Raw genomic sequence first — 20,332 nt, 5'->3', positions numbered from 1 at the left:
AACTGTGGAAGCCCCGAGTGTCTTTGCTGGATTCGGTTTATCCAAGCAATAGCAAGGAGGCTGCCTTGGCTGAGACGGAGCAAGGCAGTAGACAAGGTCAGAGCCGGGTGAGGGCATGGCCTGTGAAGGGGTTGCCAGGGATTGTAAGTAAGCCCTTGGGCTTTTTAGTCAGAGGCAGATGGAGCTCTAAATAAATGAGTGATATCATCTGGGGTGCACACCCCAAATGTTTTACTGATAGACGTGCACAATTAACACAGAAACTGTAGGTCTGCAGAATAAACCCTTAAGATCAGCCTACTGTTTCCTTTCACAGAGACCCACAGTTGGAGGAGGTAATATGAGCTGCCTGGAAAGATGAGAACTTCAACAGGCAGAGACCTGTTAGGCCTCCCTAGACTGTCATTCCTATCCTTGAAGTGTAACAAGTGATCCAGTTGTAAACTGAGATATCCAGCCCTGGGGGCCTTCTCAGTACTGAATGCCCGTTTTCATTATTTGTCTACACTAATTCCTCACTTTTTTTCCTTGTGATTCTTTACCTGAATCAGACTTCTCCCCAGAAACAGGTCGACAAAACAGAAGGCTGAGAGCGAGGGCCTATGTGACACAGAGCCACCTTTTCCATGTCCTAGTTCAGACACACAAGGAGCGTCATGAATAGTTGGTACCTTACTGATTTTGATCACAGCCAGCCTAGAATTGTCAACACCTACTATTAAATTATGGAACTTTCTGGGAGGCACTTTTGATTTAGAAAATCCAGTAACAGGGACTGGTTCAGAATGGTAAGCAGAGGACACACACTTAACTCCTTCTTACCAACTCCCACTGAAGTGATTAAAGGAACACAAGGAAACTCTGTAGTAGTACTAGAAATGAGGAAAAAGGTTAGTACATCAAAATCAACCTGTGAGCAAGTAAGTAAAACTGAGTCAGAGAAAGACAAATTCATAATCTCACTTATATGTGAAACCCTACAAAGAAAATCAAGCTCATTAAAAAAGAGGTTACAAGAGGTGGAGGGTGGAGAAGGGAGAACAGGAGGAAGATAGTAGGTACAAACTTTTAGGATTAAAAAGTACTAGGCTGTGATAGCCTATGTAAGAAAAGAATCTAAAAAAGAATGAATACATGTGTATATATAACTGAATCTCTTGGCTGTACACACGAAACACATTTCAATCAACTCTACTCCACACAGCTGTGTGGTGCGTAGGAACGTTGAGAGTAAATCCTAAGAGTTCTCATCACGAGAGTATTTTTCCTTTTTTCTTTTCTTTTTATTGTATATATTTGCGAAGACAGATGTTAGTTAAAACTATTGTGGTCATCATTTCACAAAATATGTAAATCAAATCATCATGCTGTATGTCTTCAACAGTGATGTATGTCAATTATTTCTCAATCAAGCAGGGGGAAAAAAGATTAAGCCATTAAAATGAACCCCAACAGAAGCCCATTACCATCCCACATGTGCACCAGTGAAAGCTGGACAAACCACAGCCACAAATAATGATCTCAAGACAGACAGTCTTCGTGCGTTGTGAATCTCCTTACTTCCTTTAATGATACAAGGGACAATTTCAGAATTATGGGTTTTTACTTTGCCAGTGAAGTGTGGGGAAGGGCTGTTCACACCTCCACACTAAATGAAGCAGTGCACAGCTTGAATTGGCAACTGAAGGGCATAACCATGCCAATCAGGAAAGGGGCACTGACCAGCCAACTTCATGTTGCCACAACAGAAAAGAAAGTCTCTGGACACGGCTGCCCAAATCTCACACACATACAAGAAACTCTAATCTGACAAATCTTCTACTAAATCTAAACTCTCCCCTTTCCCTTTTGAGCATGCTTTTTAAGTCCCCCATTTGCACAGGGGACTTCCCTGGTGGTCCAGTGGCTAAGAATCCGAACTCCCAATGCAGGAGGCCGGAGTTGGATCCTTGGTCAGGTAACTAGATCCCACACGCCACAACTAAAGATCCTGCATACCACAGCAAAGATCAAACTGTCACAACTAAGACCCAATCACAGTCAAATAAATATTAAAAATATGCATTTGCACAGGTACCCATATCATTTGAAGAAAACTGATTTCAACTACCTGAGCCAAAACAATAATCCTAAGCAACCATGAATGCAACCACGAACCTGTCAGATCCTCTGGTGGAGAACATCATTGACTGATGGTCCCATTGGCTGCCCCTCTGGATCCACAGATCCACCCCAACCTTCACTTCCAGGGGACTCTTTCTAGCCGACGGGTGCCGTGGGATAGTAAGGCAGGCCTGTTCAGCGAGATGCTGGATTCCACAGATGACTGTGGCTTGAGAATTCTCCATATGCTTGGCCCAACCTTCCTTGGACTGTAGTCCAAGATTCTTCCTACCTAACCCTCCTTTGTTCCCTCTCCTTCTATGGTATCAAACCTACACCTGAAGCTTCTCCCCTGCCTTCTCCTATACCAGTTCCCAGCCCTCAATAAATCTCTTGTATAGTTAATCCTATCCTAGAAAATCTAAATGTATGCACATGCAGACACACTAAAAGACTGAAAAATTATAAGGAAATCAATTTGAGGAATTAGAGGAAAGGCACCCTTATGAAGAGAAACAGAAAACATAGAAGACCCCAAAGCACATGCATATCAAGTTTCAAGAGAACATATTTAAAAACAGGAGAAAGTAAGCATGGACTGATCTGAAAGTAAGAAAGATTTTCTAAGGGAAAAGCCTAATTGTTTACAAATAGAAGACTGGTAAACAGCAGATTGGATATGGCAAAAATCAGGTTCCATGGGAACAAATAAAGGCAATAATCAAATAATAGGAAAATAATGGTGTAAAACTAAAAGGCCAGTCTGTAGACTGCAAAAAAGTTACCTAAGAAATATTAAGGAAGAGACCATACCTAGAAATAACATGGTGACATTTTAAAATTTAAAGCATAAAGAAAAAGCACATCTATTCAAGGAAAAAAAATTCACATTAAGAAACTCAAAATCTGAATCAAAAGCTTCCCTTCTGCAATATTATATCCCAGAAAACAATAGCAAATATCTACTGTTTTTAAAGAAGACTGTAAACTAGGATTTGATATCCAGTCAAGGTTATCACATATGCAAAAGTAACAGAAAAACACTGCCATGTATGTGAGGATTCAGAAAGTGCATCATCCATCCACTCTTTATTAAAAAAAAAAAAAAGGCAATTCCCTGGCAGTCCCATGATTTGGATTCTGCACTTTCACTGCTGAGGGCCTGGATTTCAATCCTGGTCTGGGAACTAAGATCCTACGAGCCATGAGGCACAGCCCAAAATAATGATAAAAACGGAAAACAAAAACTTGAAAAGCTATGTACACTCCCATATTAATTGCAGCATTATTTATAATAGCCAAGATATGAAAACAACCGACAAATGAATAATATATGCAATGGAATATTATTCAGCCATTAACAAAGAATTAAATTTTGCCATTTTTAGAATATGAATGGATCCTGAGGGCACTTTGCTCAGTGAATTAAGCAAGATACAGACAAATACTGTATGACCTCTCTTACATGTGGAATCTTAAAAAAAAAAAATTTTTTTTTTTTTTTTTTAAAACCCCAACTTCATAGATACAGAGAAATGATTGGTGGTTGTCAGAGGCAAGGAGTACAGGGTGGGAGAAATGGGTAAACTATTTTTTTTTAGTTTAAATAAATTGAACTTTTAAAATTTGCTAATTAGACAACATACTTCTAGATAACCCATGGATCAAAGAAGACTTCACAAGAAAGTTAGAAAATATTTAAAACTGAATGAAAATGAAAGTATATTAAAAATTCTGAGATGGAGTCAAAATAGTGCTTAAAGAAAACCTCACAGCTTTAAGTACTTACACTAGACGAAGTCTAGTCAGTGACTTGGTATGTACCTTAAGAAGAAAAACAAAACAGACCAAAGTAAACCCAAGCAAAGTAGAAGAAAGGATAAAGAGTAGAAATTAGTGAAATTAAAAACAATTAAGAAAAAAAAACAGAGCCAAAAGGTGGTTCTTTGAGAACAGATCAACAAACAATAAATTCCTACCTAGACTGATCAAGAAAAACAGAACAGTATGAGAATGAAAAAGAAATTACCACTACAGCTCCTACAGATATTAAAAGATAGAAAAGAGTATATTATGAATAATCTTATGTCCACAAATCTTTGAAAGTACAACTTATCTAAAAGACACAATATGAAACCCAAACTCTGAATAGCCCTATATTTATTAAAGAAATGAGCTATAAAAAAGCTTCCCACAAAAAAAATCTTCAGGTTCAGATGGTTTCACAAATTAATTCCATAAATATAATAATGAAAAAGAGGATAATTAGAACTGGATTATTAAAAAGTCACCTTTAATAGCAAAAGGAATAACGTTCAACAGTCAACATTATACAGGTTAAAAGCACTAGACTATAAAGAAACAGAAAATCAGCTCTCATGAAATTCACTTCTTCTTCCCTTTTGAAGGCTTGGCAAATAAAGCTGGATCTATCTGCTCCTTTGCCAGTCCTCTGACAGAGAAGAGCCTCGCTGCCCGCTCCTGGAGAGTGCCCCCACACTTCAGTCCCCGGGCCATGAGTTCACACTTGAGCTTCTCCAAGCCCAGCAACTCCATTTCTGCAACAGAACTGATTGCCAGTAAATCTAAAGTTTCCTGACTGATATCCTGAGAAAAAGAAAAAAAAAGAGAAATTTTAAGTAAGTCCATTCCTTTGTCTCTTTCTAATTAAAACTTTCTTCAACTGTCAATGACATCCTATTTTTCAAGAAATTTTCATTTAATATGTCATATCTTACTACTGAATGCTAATAATCATGTTATTCTATACAAGTTCTCAATTCAAGTAAATATCAATTTTTAATCTATATACTTAGAAACAGGTATTCAGAACAACAACATAAGTTATAAGATTTCAAAACAGATAAATATTAATATGCATGAACATAACTTTTCTGACTTATCCAGTAAAAATTCAAACAGCAAAACATACTTCACCTACCTCGCCTACCCCTTCCCACTATGACTGGAGAAAAAAGCAGCATCCTATAAAGCTTCATTTTAATGAGAATCCTATGCCTATGCATCTACTGATATTAACCCCATCATCTTTTTAAAAAATATTTATTTGGCGGCATCAAGTCTTAGTTGTCACAGATGGGACTTTCATCATTGTGGCGTGAGGGATCTAGTTCCCTGACCAGGGATGGAATCCAGGCCCCTGCCCTGGGAGTGTGGAGTCTTAGCCACTGAACCACCAGGGGAAGTTCCCTAACCCCATCATCTTAAGCTTTCTATTCTAATCAAATAATCATGATTGTCAAAGTTCTCACTTAAATAACTTGACAAATTTAAATGCTGTTCAAGAGACCTGCAAATGTTCTGTTAACCAAGTAACTTTACAGACTTACCAAAATTAAATACTTCTAATGACGGATGCTCTGCCAAGAATGAAAGTGTTCATCGAGGGTTTTCTGGGTTTTGTTGTTTTTCTGCACTGGGTCTTTGTTGCAGCACATCGGCTTTCTCTAGCTATGGTGCCAAGGGCTTAGTTGCCCCCAGGCATGTGGGTTCTTAATTCCCCAACCAGGGACTGAACCCACGTCCCCTGCATTGGAAGGGGGATTCTTAACCACTGGACCACGAGAGAAGTCCCTCACCTAGGAGTTTTTTAAAAAACATATTCAGTTCGGTTGCTCAGTCGTGTCTGACTCTTTGCAACCCCATGGACTGCAGCATGCCAGGCTTCCCTGTCCATCACCAACTCCTGGAGCTTGCTCAAACTCATATCCATCAAATCGGTGATGCCATCCAACCATTTCATCCTCTGTTGTCCCCTTTTCCTCCCGCCTTCAATCTTTCCCAGCATCAGGGTCTTTTCAAATGAATCAGTTCTTCCCATCAGGTGGCCAAAGTATTAGAGCTTCAGTTTCAGCATCAGTCTTTCCAGTGAATATTCAGGACTGATTTCCTTTAGGATTGACTGGTTGGATCCCTTTGCAGTCCAAGGAATTCTCAAGAGCCTTCTCCAACACCACAGTTCAAAAGCATCAATTCTTTGGTGCTCAGCTTTCTTTATGGTCCAACTCTCACATCCATACACGATTACTGGAAAAACCACAGCTTTGACTAGACAGACCTTTGTCGGCATATTTAAAGGATAATAATTCTCTCAAAGCTAAGTTGTTTTTAAAAAAATATTGAACATAGATAGATTCCTTATTTTTCTAGTTGATCTTTTTTTTTTTTAAAGGTTAAAAATTTTGTTAGATTTCTAGAGTGAATCTTGACTTCTTTATATATGGCCAAATCCTAACCCACCATGTGTCTTTGGAGAATCACACATGGCTGCACAGAGTTATTATGAATACAACCGTTACAACTACATGAAGAACAAAATTTCCACAGTTAAAAGCTCAAAGATTAAAAGTCAAATCAGGTTTTATTCTATTTTCCTTTTTCATTTTTTAAGACTTTGCTCAGGATAAACTCCTAGCATATATGAGTTACATAAAGGCTGAACATTCTTATAACTCCAGAGATGGAGGGAGGGTCAATTTAAAGCCCTTAGCTCAAAAAACTTCACTATCTCCCCTAGAAAGAGCAATATATGCATTTCTGCTTATTTCCTGGGAGTAGGGAAGGTGCTTTAAATAAACCAATGGTAAGCTTTGTGTTTATCAAAGGAAGCCAAGTCAGGTTTCATCTGTCCTGAAAAGGAAATCATTAGACTGAAAAATAAATGTTAAAGATTTTTGCTGGAAGTCAGTCCACTGAAGATAGCAAATAACTATTTAAGGGAAAGCATGCATAATGAAAATAAGTTTTTAAAAAGCTGAGTGTAGGGCTTAAGATTTAATGATAAATTTAAAAGGAACTGCTCCTCTTCTGCATGAAAGGTCTTAATCTAAAAGGGACATCTATCATAATATGCCTTACTACTGCCTGTATTATTAAGAAAGAATAAATAATATCAAGTAAACTGTAACATGATATATATCCAAACTCAAGAGATACTAAAATGTGAAAAATGTGCATCTTAGAATTGATGAAATATAGAACTAAGGATACCACCTAGTGGCAAAATAATACCAATTCCACAGCTTAAAAACAAAAAACCCAAGGATTTCTCTTTTGGGGGGTAAGGTAGGGGGCAGACACGACAAGCTTCACTATCATCGACTTCTGATTATTAAACAAGCCTTTCCACTAAACAGCTGATGGGGAAAAGCACGTTTTCATTTTAATGACCTACTGTGGAGATTAAATTGACTTGGCTTTAGCATGGAACTCTGCTCAGTGGTACGTGGCAGCCTGGATGAGAGGGGGCTTGGGGGGGAATGCGTTCATGTACATGTATGGTTGGGTCCCTCTGTTGCTCTCCTGAATTTATCAAAAACTATTAATCGAGTATACCCCAATACAAAATAAAAGGTTTAAGGAAAAAAAACTGACGTGGCTTTAGCCATCGACTCCTAGAATTTACTTACCATGTTTCCTGACTGGCTGGCCTCCAGCTTGGCCACGGCGGCGTTTTGCCTGTCTCCTCCAGGCGCTCCCTTGGCAGCTCTTGCCCCATCAGTCATTTCTTTTGTTTCTTGCTCCGTATTCTGTCCAGCTCCAGCTGCTTCCTTTTCTAAGGATCCTTTGCCCTCTGCCTCCTTTTTCTCTTGGGTGTTCTGGGTTTCTACGGCCCTCTTCCCTTCCATGTACTGCTGGGTAGGTGTCTCCCCCAGCTCAGCACGCAAGTTTTCTGAAATACTGTTCCCAGAGTCAGTCAAAGGGCTCTGTAGTTTTTCTGGTGATCTACAGTCTGTACTCAATACTCTGGCCTGCTGAGAACCACTAGGAATTTCAGCTGCCATGTCAACACCATCACATCCATTTTGCGAAACATGAAAGCTCATTCCAGAAGTACTAGGTTCTTCTTCACTGTCGTCATCAGAGTTCTCAGAACTGGACTCCTCTGCAGTCCCTAGTCCTTCCATGCCCATCCTATCAGAAAGTAACAGAAAGATTTAATGCCATTTACAGCTTCAACTTAAAAAAAAAATAAAAAGAGAGAGCTGCAGTTAGTCCAGGAAACAGACTCTGAATAAGGATATCTGCTAGTTTGAGATGGAGAGTACGTAAGTTTCAGAACAAGATATCCCAAAGGTGTAAACAGAAGGGAAAAAAATTTCAGTGAGACTGAGAGCAACATTCCAGAGATCCTAAGGATCTCTCTTTAAAACATGTGACTCTTTAATTGATTTTGCTTAAAGCGTTTTTCCTAATATTGCACAAATTTTAACTGTTGGAAATTAGATACAATAATGAACAGTTAAAAGAAAATCCAGTTTTATTAATAATCACCCAAAACTGGAAACCACCCAAATGTCTAACAACTAAAGAATGGATAAACAGGTTGTGGTACAGCCATACCAGGCAACAACACTTGGCAGCAGAAAGGAATTAACTATTGATACATATAACACCATCTATGGGTCTCCAAAGCATTAAGCTAAGTGAAAAAAGAAGGCCCAGCCCTTCCTATAACAATGAAGGGCTGTGTCTTCTGGGAGTGTCTATGTTAATCCACCTCTTGGAACTAAATGTAATCTGCTACTGAGTCACTGAAATGCTGAAGACAGGAGTTAGAGGCAGGGTGAGGGGAAGGGCTCTTGGCTAATATCTCCATTATCTAGAAGACAGTTCTAAGTTATAACCATGGGTCTGTATGTGCATTTTTGTAAGGTACCTATGTTTACTGTAGACAAGGTACACTATTTTACAACATCGAGGCTTTCTAGATGTCCAGAGGTAACAATGTATGATAAAGAGTAGAGCTGCTGAATTAACCAATCAGTAAATATTTTTGTTATAACTGATTAAACAAACAAACAAACCAAACAAAAAACATCCTGAACATGGATTAAACCGTCTCTGAGGAATATACGCCAGGACTTGTTCATTTAGGATGGCGGCACAGGAACAGAGGAAGGGAGGGACGTGTTCATCTTATATTCTGATGATGACCACTGATGCGGAGCACAGGCTGGAATCGGGACTGCCGGGGGAAGTGTCAGTAACCTCAGACATGCAGGTGACACCACCTTACGGCAGAAAGTGAAGAGGAACTAAAGAGCCTCTTGATGAAAGTGAAAGAGGAGAGTGAAAAACCTGGCTTAAAGCTCAACATTCAGAAAACTAAGATCATGGCATCTGGTCCCCTCACTTCAAAGCAAATAGATGGGAAAACAGTGGAAACAGAGACTATTTTTTTGGGCTCCAAAATCACTGCAGATGGTGACTGCGGCCATGAAATTAAAAGATGCTTGCTCCTTGGAAGAAAAGCTATGACCAACCTAGACAGCATTTAAAAGCAGAGACATTACTTTGCCAACAAAGGTCCATCTAGTCAAAGCTAGGGTTTTTCCAGTAGTCAGGTATGGATGTGAAAGTTGGACTATAAAGAAAACTGAGTGCCAAAGAATTGATACTTTTGAACTGTGGTGTTGGAGAAGACTCTTGAGAGTCCCTTGGACTACAAGGAGATCCAACCAGTCAATCCTAAAGGAAATCAGTCCTGAATATTCATTGGAACGACTGATGCTAAAGCTGAAACTCCAATACTTTGGCCACCTGATGGGAAGAACTGACTCATTTGAAAAGACCCTGATGCTGGGAAAGGTTGAAAGCAGGAGAAGGGGACGACAGAGGATGAGATGGTTGGATGGCATCACCGATTCGATGGATATGAGTTTGAGTAGGCTCCAGGAGTTGGTGATGGACAAGGAAACCTGCTGTGCTGCAGTCCATGGGGTCACAAAGAGTTGGACACGACTGAGCGACTGAACTGAACTGATTGATGTGTGTGCATCTCTTGGCTGTATTATAGGAATGCACTGTTAAGTAATTCAGTGGAAACATACCTCCTTGCTAATACTTTAATAGTTTAGATCTGATAATGAACGCTCTTAGAAGCATTAAAAAAAAACAACCCAAAAAACAGAAAGAGACACAAAAAGCTATATGACATTCTAGAAAAAAAGAAACCACAGGAACAAACATCAGGCTAGTGATCAGCGGTTGCCAGGGGTGGAGGTGGGGAGAGGAAAATTAACTACAAAAGGACACAAGGGAACTTCTGAGGCTGACAAAAATATTCTACAGCTTGATTTTGTTGATGCTTACATAATTATGTATTATAAACTTTTCAAAACTTGTAGAACTGTTCAAAAAGGGTGAATTTTACTGTATATAAATTATATATCAGTTAACCTGGCTTAAAAAAAGAGACCCACAGGAAATACCATTACCTTTTCTCTCAGGAACATTTAATTTTCATTTCAGAAAGAACACAAAAAATTCTATGCTGGACTGAGTTAAATAGTGTTTAGTTAACAATTACCTTTCTATCCCCAAAGGGGAAGCCAACAAACAAGCCAAGATCCAACTCATCATCATCTAGAACGTGGCCCAAGAGAACTAAGCTGGTAACCAAAGGACCAACTGGGAAGGGAGGAGGAACTAAGAGGAAAAGGGGTAAGAAAAAGTACTGCTGTGCTTTTCACCCACAAGCGCAAAAGTGATGAAGAGAGGTCTGGAAAGGTGACCAAAGACCTCAGTGATGACTATGAAACACCAGAGAAAACAGAACAACTTGGAAACCAAAGTCATGGCTTCCCCCTGGAATTTTTAAAGTCACCTCTTTCAACATCTAATAGTAAGTCAAGTATAAAGCTATTTTTTGTGTGATTTTTCACTGAAGGCAAACAAACTGTCCCTTAGTTCTATTAACGGCACTTATGGCAGAAACCATTACTAATGTGTATAATGTGAGAACCACTGAAACCTGATCCGAAACACTTGGGAAAATTTCTGAGCTTCCATTAGACTTTACTTACAAGTGTGTTTATACCAGATAAGACAAGGAAGAAATATAGCAGGTAAGTTTCAGAACAAGATATTCTAGAGGGATAAACAGAAAGAAAAAAATATTTTTCTTCAGTCCTCAAAGATCTATTTGGAATGAAAATGAACATACTTACCAAAAGCATTTCCTTTTCCCTGCACTGGCTCCTTCGTCTGTTTTTGATTTGTTTGGTCGTTTCCGACTCTCACCAATTTCTGCCAATACCATCTTGCTAGAGGCAGCCTGCATGCCTAGCCACAAATTTTAACAACTCAGTTTCTACTCTCAGGACTTAGCTTAATTAAAGAATTTACAAATAATCTGGATTGCAAAAAGAGCTGCAATCTAAAGCTCTAGACTTAAATTTCTTAGCATACCAAAATTTAATCCAGTTAAAATGAGACTAATCTTAAAATTCACAGACTTAAAATAAGCATTTTGGCTCTTGAACCAGATTTTTAAAGCACTATGTCCAGTTTGTAACTTTGAAGCTTACAGATCCATTCCTAACACTCCTCAAACCTAACAATTCACCCCCTTATGCCCCTTATACATCCCTTATTTGCATACAACTATCTTTCCCCCTATTATGTGATAACGCTTTTGATGGAAAAGACTCCTCCTCATCCAACTGAATGCACAATAGTCCTAGCATATTCTGATGCTAAAACATAAAAGCTAAGAATAATCATTCCCATTAAAAACCATTTAATAAAAAGGGGACCTAAAACTGAAAGCAAATATGTGGGAGTCTTGGTACCTCCTGAAGACTTAGCTTATTCCCAGGAAGCACAAAAGGCATTCTGACCTGGGGCCCATGAGCCTCCAGAGCTCAGGGATCAACTATGTCAAATGTTGTATGGATATGTGGGTTTTTCCCCTCCGTGTAGTAAGGCATACTGTGTTCATTACTGCGTGGAGAAATTTCATAGCTTCATCAGATTCTCATAAGTCTGTAACCTAAGAAGGGTCAAGAACTGCCCTTGGTGTGGAACAGCTGGCTTTCAGGATGCCTGCAGATGGCACTAAGGAACCCTGCTCCTCACCTTTGAGGACGGAATCCTCCAGGCGCTCAGCCATCTCATGGCACTGCTGCTGGTAGTCGGGGCTGGAGAAGCAGTGCCTGGGTTCTGCAAGCTTCCGCTGCAGTCGTTCCAGCCGCTTTTGCTCCTTTTCAGCTTCTCGCTCGGCTTGTTGTTTCACCCATTCAGCCATTCTAGGGATGGGAAAGAGGAGATGTAACTAAATGGCTAAATTATACACACATACTATTATATAGATAACACCCCACCTATACAAATTATTGCACTCTTATTCACACTGTGATAGTCTCTCAGAAAGGTGTGCCATGCTTACTAGCATACCGTTATGGACTTGACTAAAACCCAAAGATAATTATTCAATCATGAAAAAGGTTAAGTCTGGTAACAACAAATTAGAGCATAAGTATTTTAAGTTTACATTTCTGATATGTGTAGTATATATGCCATCACTAATGACAGAAAACTATGTCTCTTTAAAAAACAAAACAGGTGGGCATCTTACGCTTTTTCATGATTGACATCTCGTAATCTCCTTCCACTGAGATCCCGGCAAGCCTCTCGATTGGTTGTCTTTTCAATCTGAGCACCGAGTGCTCGGAGCATTGAGCCAAAACCTAAACAAATATATTTGGAGAAAGCAGGTTAAAAAGTATTCAAGGATGGTCAGTTCTAATGAGATGGATGAAACTGGAGCCTATTATATAGAGTGAAGTAAATCAGAAAGAAAAACACTAACACAGTATATCAATGCATATATATGGAATTTAGAAAGATGGTAATGATGACCCTATATACAAGACAGCAAGAAAGACACAGAAAGAACAGACTTTTGGACTCTGTGGGAAAAGGCAAGGGTGGGGTGATTTGAGAGAACAGTATTGAAACATGTATATTAGCATATGTGAAACAGATGACCAGTCCAAGTTCGAGGCATGAAAGAGGGCTCTCAAAGCCAGTGCACTGGGACAACCCAGAGGAATGGGATGGGGAGGGCGGGTGTTCAGGACTGGGGGACACATGTATACCCGTGGCTGATTCATGTCAACGTATGGCAAAAACCACCACAATATTGTAAAGTAATTAGCCTCCAATTTAAATAATTTTTTTTAAAGTATTCAAGGATGGACAAAAGCTGAACTTGTGAAAAGAGTATTATTATAAGATTATTGTAGGAGTAAAGGTTTTAAAGGAAATGCACATTAAGATTCTAACCCAGGCAGCAGAGGGAAGAATATTGATAAATGTGATTTGGTCTTGTGCTTCTCACACTTTCTCTTATACTTCTGCAATACTGTACCTTCACCACTGCGATATTTTAGAGGGCTATACCCAGTGACAGAAATCCCAAAATTCCACAATTAAGAATTTTAAAATTATATGATGAGATTTTGCAATAAAGCAATTTTAAGCTGTCCATAGCTGACACAACAAGCTTCATATTGACAGAGTTTCAAACAGCAGGATGACTGTAACCTGGGATGTTAGTTCTTTGAAAACTAAACCGAGTCACCACAGATTTTGAGAAAGCCTAAGAATTATAGGTCAGTCCATCAGGAGAAATACCAAGAACTGTTCATATTCAGTTTTTGCTCTTTTAGTTTGTTTTCTCTCTAAGACGAGTTACTACAACCAGGACCTTAATCTACCTCAATCTGTAAATAGCTGTATTTCATGAAGTGACGTCAGACTTCCTGTGGAACTAGAATAAACAAACAAAATGCTGAGAACAGCAAAAGGAGATTTTATTGCTCTAACACTCATCAGCAAACTGGACAGAACAGCCCTCACCTCTCTTCATCTAATTCTATCCAAAGACTGAGAGCCTAGAGTGCCTGAGAGTGATCTGGCTGGGCTGGAGAAGGTGGGAATGTTATCATACTGTATCTTCCCCAAAAAGAATAAAAGAGAAAATATTCAAAACTAGGTAAATTAACAAAGGACTTCATGAGACAAATCAAGGCTGGTATACTACAGAGACCAAGGAGTTTTTTAATTTAAGATATCTGGCTACAGAATGCAGATATGTTACTACTAAGCCGTCAACATTCACGTCCTACCTCCTTTTCCACCACGAAGTCTGGGTTCCAAACTATAAACAGCTCCATGCTGCACTGTGTCACTGGTGTTAATGGGTGATCCATTGCACTTCACAAAGAAGCATTCCACTGGAACAACCTAGAGACAAGTGAGCAGTTCTTTCAATGCTGTTTATGAGACAAGTTTTTTTGAAGGAAGGGATCTAGCTTATTTTTTATTATTTCAGTTACAAGGAGATAGTAGATATGATCAGTTAATATCTGCTGAATTGAAAAACATGAAACCAACTAAAAGAAAAAAGTCATTTTATATGATGTATTCTAGGTATAACTTTTTCCTAATACTCACCTAATCATGATATAAAGAACTTTTTGCCTCTTGGGTGAAAATTAAAACTGCTCTTTCTCGTTCTCTAATAGGAAATAGGAGTCAAGGTGGAAGATTACAGGGGCTCAGATCTAGTAACTCTGACAGTCCCATTTCCTCTGACTTTTAAAAATAATACCAAGTTAAACACTGAGTGGCCCCAAATTTAAAAGTGACATCTTGAAAAGTATAGATAGGGATAAGAAGAGGGGAGAGGAGGAGACAAAAATATGGTTTTAATATACTTACATAAGCTTTAACCGGAGAAGGCAATGGCAAGCCACTCCGGTACTCTTGCCTAGAAAATCCCATGGACGGAGGAGCCTGGTAGGCTGCAGTCCATGGGGTCGCTACGAGTCAGACATGACCGAGTGACTTCACTTTCACTTTTCACTTTCACACATTGGAGAAGGAAATGGCAACCCACTCCAGTGTTCTTGCCTGGAGAATCCCAGGGACGGGGGAGCCTGGTGGGCTGCCGTCTATGGGGTCACACAGAGTCGGACACGACTGAAGTGACGCAGCAGCAGCAGCAGCAGCAAGCTTTAACAGTTTTAGAATCAGCTGGCAGTTGGTAATTAATCTCTTCTGCCAGCGTCTCCCTGAGTTCCAGCCAATCACTGAAGAACCCCATATACCCCTCTAAACCCACTCTATGTATTTTAAAAAAATTCTCAGATCAAGTGATGAAAAGAAAATATAAATACCGTAAGGTTTTCTAAACAAGTTTCTTTTTTTTTTTTTAGCTACAACACTTGGCATGCAGGATCTTGGCTCTCAACCAGAGATCAAACCCACACCCTCTGCAATGGAAGCTCAGAATCTTAACCACTGGACTGCCAGGGAAGTCCCTAAACAAGTTTCTGATGCCATAAAATAACACAACAGAGGAGTATTCTCCAAAGTTATATGGAACTTATAGGTTATATAAGAGGTTGACAATTAAATCTGCAACATGAAGAATAAAGAGATCTAAATACAAATAGAAAGGAAAAAGGTATTTCTGGCATCTTCCTGAAGTGGAAACTATGAATATTCACTCTGAAGCACATCACAGTTATTTTAATGGGACCCATTCCTTCACTCAGCTGCCTACTATGAGCATGGTACTTTTCAAGTGCTGGAATACTACCATGAATACCATAGTGAATGCAAATCCTGCCTCATGATGTTTATATTCTAGTGGGGGAAGACAAATTATAAACAAAAATATATTATATTTGATATAATTATATAATTGACAAATTATATATTATGTCAAGTGGTATTCAGGGTAAAGGGGATTAAGATATGTGGACAAGGGTGGTGGTAATCTAATTAATATACATGGTCAGTCAGAGAAAGCAGAGAATTTAAGAAAGTGAGAGAATAAGCCATATGGTTTTCTGGGGGAACAGCATTCCAGAGGCAACAGCAAATGCAAAGACTGCAACAGAGATGAGCTTAGAGTATTCAAGCAAGAGCAACACAGCCGACATGGCTGGAATGAAGTACACAGAGGGGAGTGATAAGGTCTTCAAAACCATTACAAGGACTCTGGATGGTACTCTGAATAAAACTACTGTAGAGTTTTGAACAAACTGAGATCAGAGTCATGCTCTTCAAGGATCACTCTGTTAAACTGTAAAAATGAGACTACAGAAGCAGAGAGATCATTGGAAAGCTATTGTGATAATCCAGGTGAGACATTTCTATGTGTACCAGGGCAGCAGCAGCAGAGTGGAAGAGAAATGTGAGATTTGGAGGACACTCTGAACGAAAATGCTAACGCTCCAGTGAAGGGAGTGAGCTCAAAAGAGAAATTAGATTCCAAAAATTTGGTTTAACAAATGGAAAAAGAGTTGCCACCTATTAAAAGGGAAAAGGAAATTTGAAAGAGAAAATCAGTCTCATTTCGGATATTTTAGTGTGAGATGTTTATTACACAAGCAGATGGAGATGCCGAGTAGACCAGGTGCTATACAAGTCTGGAGTTTGGGGAAGAAGTCTGTGCTGAAGATTTACACTTGAAAGCTATCAGCACGCAGATGGCACTGGAAGCCAAGAGTATGGACGAAACCAATGGGATGAGGGAGGGGCTCCTCCAATGTAAGAGTTCAGGGTGATGAGGACAAAGCAGCAAGAGACTGGAAAGGAGAGGCCAGCGAGATGGAAGAGAACTGTGGGTGTCATCTGCACAAGTGAGAGAAGTGAATTAAGGGGGGAATGGTCAACTGTGCAAACTGAGGCGGACAGGCCAAGCAAGATGAAAACTGGAAACTGATCATTGGAAACGGCCACACAGAAGATACTAACAGAGCTGTTGAAGTGACAGGAATAGAAAAGCTGAACAAGAGTGGGTTCTAAAGGAGAAGAGCTTTATGTTCACGTATATTTTTTTTAATCAAGAAAATCAGAGAAAATAAAGCGATAGCTGGAAGGGATGTGGGCTCATGTTTGCACACTGGTAGGAATGATCCAGTAAAAAGAGAAAACACTGGAAAATACAGGGGAGAAAGCACTAATGCCAAATAAGTCTTTTAGTAGGTGAGAAGGAGAGGTTACTCTACAAAGGAGAAGATAATTGCAAATTACTCGTAAAATTATGACAGTTCATCTACAGTAACACACAAGAAGGCTGAATATACAGCATGTACCTACCAGAGCACTGCTCTGAGGAGAGGAAAATTCTCTCCTTACTGCTTGAATACAAAGCTTGTCCTTGAGATGGAGTAAGTCTTGGAGATTTAGAGAGAGGATGTGAGAGAGTAATCTAGGAGAGTGAAAGAGTGATGAACTGAGCAGTGTCCCTCAATCCTTTTCATACCATGGTAAACACAAATAATATCTGGATGACACCCTGGGGAAAGTGAGTAAAGTTACTAATGATGGGTTGAAATTCTGGGCATCCCCAGGTTCCGTCCAGCTGCCCAAGGTCTAGCGGGATCAATATTCTCAGCAGTCCTACAATCCAGCGGATTTCTCTAATCCAAATGCAATTACAGTAGAATTGCCAAGCAGCACTAAGGCTGGTGTATGTGAATTTGTCGTGAGACTGCTTTATGTGATTAGTTCCCCTACCAGGGTCACTGCCTAGATGCCACTCAAAATAGGTGGAGAGTTGGATTTAGACTGACTGGCCTTTTCTCAGGCAAATATAGTACCAGGAGAGAGGAAGGGAACTCAGGCCATATACAATGATGTGATTAACATGAAGGATGATTCTTCTCTATAAAATCTTGTTTACTTTAAAAAGCTGCAAAATTAAATGAGACAAGTAATATACCTCCTATATATTTAATGTTTATAAATTAAGAGCCACTTTAGTTTCTTTTAATATTTTGTATATCCAATGAGTATGGTATTTCTAAAATCCTAAATAACTTCAAAAAACTTTAGTATGAAGTCAGAAAGATTATACATCATACTTCATTTCCGAACAGAACCTCTTATTTATTCAGACCACTGATTACCAAAATTGCATTTTTCTTCTGAAGATTCTTGTCAATTTTCTAGTAGGCAAAAAAAAAAGTTTAGAATCAATTTAACTGTTTTTAACCTTTATAAGGCATTTCGAACACAAAGTATTATATGTGTCTTGGGCCAATCAGCCAAAGCCACCAGAGAAAAACAAAATATATTTCTTGACTCACTACAAGAGAGGGACTGCACACCAGAGGAAACATGAGGTGTCTCACCAACAAAAAGATACAGCTATAGGATTGGGGGCTAGGATGGAATTTATGTAAAATTTAAATGAAACAACGTTTTAAAAGGCTCACAATAAAGCAGGGCTGTGTGTATCTGGGTCAATACCAGGTTTAGACTCTGAAGGAGATCCAGGCTCCTGTTTCCTCGGAAACTACAAAGTTAAGATAAATGCGCAAAGTTGTGTCTAGAAACCCCTTAATTTGAAGCTCTGCACCTGGAAATCAAGAGTGCATCTCTACATCAAAGAGACTCAGATTCTCAAGGCAAGAGTGGGATGCTTCTTACCGATACAACTTGTAGTTTACTCTTATAATCTAAGATTTTCAAGGTAAGGTTCCGAAAAGAATGGAAAAGAAGCAGACTTTCAAGGAAATCATTTTTGACATTTCACCACTGCACCATGTCCTTGTGAGAAACACTGTTTCTTATCGATTTTGCAGCTGGCTTTATCTATGTCTGTTATCCCAGCCTAATGAACAGCTGGGCTGAGTTTTTACTTCTTCAGGCAGAGCTAACACCAACTTTATCATGTGTCAGAATAGTTTTATTTTAAAAGGCACAGGTGTGAAACTGTGCTATTTTTATCCATTCCAGTATCTCATCAAATGCCCTTTTATAAGTTTTGTGGTTTTGTTCATATTTATTATGGCCATGCTTCCTAAGTATATGACTGAATTCATTGACTCATATTTCTTATTTTAAATTTTTTCCAAGACTACTCATAATTAAGGTCTAAATTTTTCTGGTCCCACTTTGGATCAACTGTCAATGAGTCTGAAAACTGTACTCATGAGGTAAGAGTTACTTTCAAAGATATTAAAATCCAACTATTTTGGAAAATATTTCCCCATTCAGATGGCAAACTGATGGAAACTGTCAGTTCTGACAGCGGCCAAACTGGATTGAAGTATAGGAAGAAAACAGGAAACTGAAAAACTACACGATTTGCAAATACACATTGCTTCTTCATGGAACCAGTTCAAGCAAAGATGTTTAGACTGCAGTGTTAACATGTGTTAAGCTCATAAATAACAACCAGAGAAAGTCTAGGGAAACACGGAGTAGGTGTGCTTATAAGGAAAAAGAGTAACAGGTCAAATGTCAAAATTAAAATTAGATTCAAGGAGAGCATCTAATTATTTAAATAACATAATAGGTTTATAAGTTTTTTTAAAAAAATACGCCTGGACAAATAAGAGCATCATATGATTAATGAAAACGTCTAAATGACAGGCCCTAAGAATCATGCTCTCGACAGGGCCTATGTGAGTGCTTGGCCACGACCAGTGACCAGAAGAATCCATTTCGTTCCCAATCATCCTTTGGATATGACACAATTCTCTAGGTTGGAGCTAACAGGGCTGTGTTATCAATGGACAAAAATGCACGTCACATAACCGTAGAGGGAACGTAAGGAAGTGAGCCTTAAAAATCATCTGGGCCAAATGCTTCCTTTACGGATGAAGAGAATACTACCAAAGGGTACTCTGTTAGTCCAGACTGAGGGCCGGAGTATAGCGCCTGTGAGCGGAAGGGGTTTTCTCCCTTCTCTGAGACAAAACCATCACAAAACAAAAGCGACGGAAGCTTTTTTTTGAAGCATTTTCAAACTGAGGAACCCTCAGCCTCAAAAACTGAAAACCCCAAAGAACAGATCCCCCGACAGACCCATCACCGCACCTATTCCTGCCCCTGACCTCCTCTGTCCTCTTCTTTGCAGGAGCCACAAACCTCACCTGATCTTCGCAGTGTCGATGGATAAAATCTCGTACGGAACACGGGGCCGAAACACACCACACCGCCTTGCACCCGAAGCCAGGGCCCCGAAGCCACACCAGCGCCGCCGGCTCCGCCATCTCACCCAGTTGCCGAACCTCGACACTCCCATGAGCGCTAAGAACCACCACCCACCCGGCGTATCTTGATGACGTAAACTCGCTCGTCCGGCGCCCCGCCCCTCACGTCTTCGCCCGCCCCTCCCCTCCCCTGGGGAAAGTCACGTGACCTGAAGCTGCCGAGCAAAGGTGGCTGGGGGAGGGGAACAGGAAGGGCCTGGCAGAGGCCGATAAGAAGGCAGAGCACCGGGGCGAGGCGTTGCTAAGAGAAGTTGCTAGGGCGGGGCTCGAGGGACTCTCTATAAAAGGCTGGCGCGGGGTTAGATTTCCAGCGTTCTGGCTATAAGCGATAAGAAGGTAACTAAGTACTTCCTTGTACCTCAAGCTTTGGCCCTTTCGCTCCTATGTGTAGTTATTTTTGG

The 20,332-nt window shown here is 39.8% G+C and overlaps 1 protein-coding gene across 1 annotated transcript; it reads right to left on the bottom strand.

The window, feature by feature from the left end:
* Positions 1-4,379: 4,379 nt before the first annotated feature.
* SDE2 (spliceosome associated SDE2) lies at positions 4,380-19,982 on the bottom strand. Its single transcript, XM_055419786.2, has 7 exons — positions 19,812-19,982; positions 14,040-14,157; positions 12,485-12,596; positions 11,986-12,155; positions 11,076-11,190; positions 7,533-8,037; positions 4,380-4,710 (listed from the first exon to the last, which is right to left on the bottom strand). The coding sequence occupies exons 1-7, from the start codon at positions 19,929-19,931 to the stop codon at positions 4,489-4,491; spliced, it is 1,362 nt and encodes a 453-aa protein (XP_055275761.2). The 5' UTR covers positions 19,932-19,982; the 3' UTR covers positions 4,380-4,488.
* Between the last annotated feature and the right edge of the window lie 350 nt (positions 19,983-20,332).

The sequence above is a fragment of the Moschus berezovskii genome, chromosome 17 (assembly GCF_049115385.1).
Source record: "Moschus berezovskii isolate FMDL1 chromosome 17, NW_MosBer_1.0, whole genome shotgun sequence".
NCBI classification, from domain to species: Eukaryota; Metazoa; Chordata; class Mammalia; order Artiodactyla; family Moschidae; genus Moschus; species Moschus berezovskii.
The sequence above is the reverse complement of the archived record's forward strand: the minus strand, read 5'-3'. Positions and strand labels throughout refer to the sequence as shown.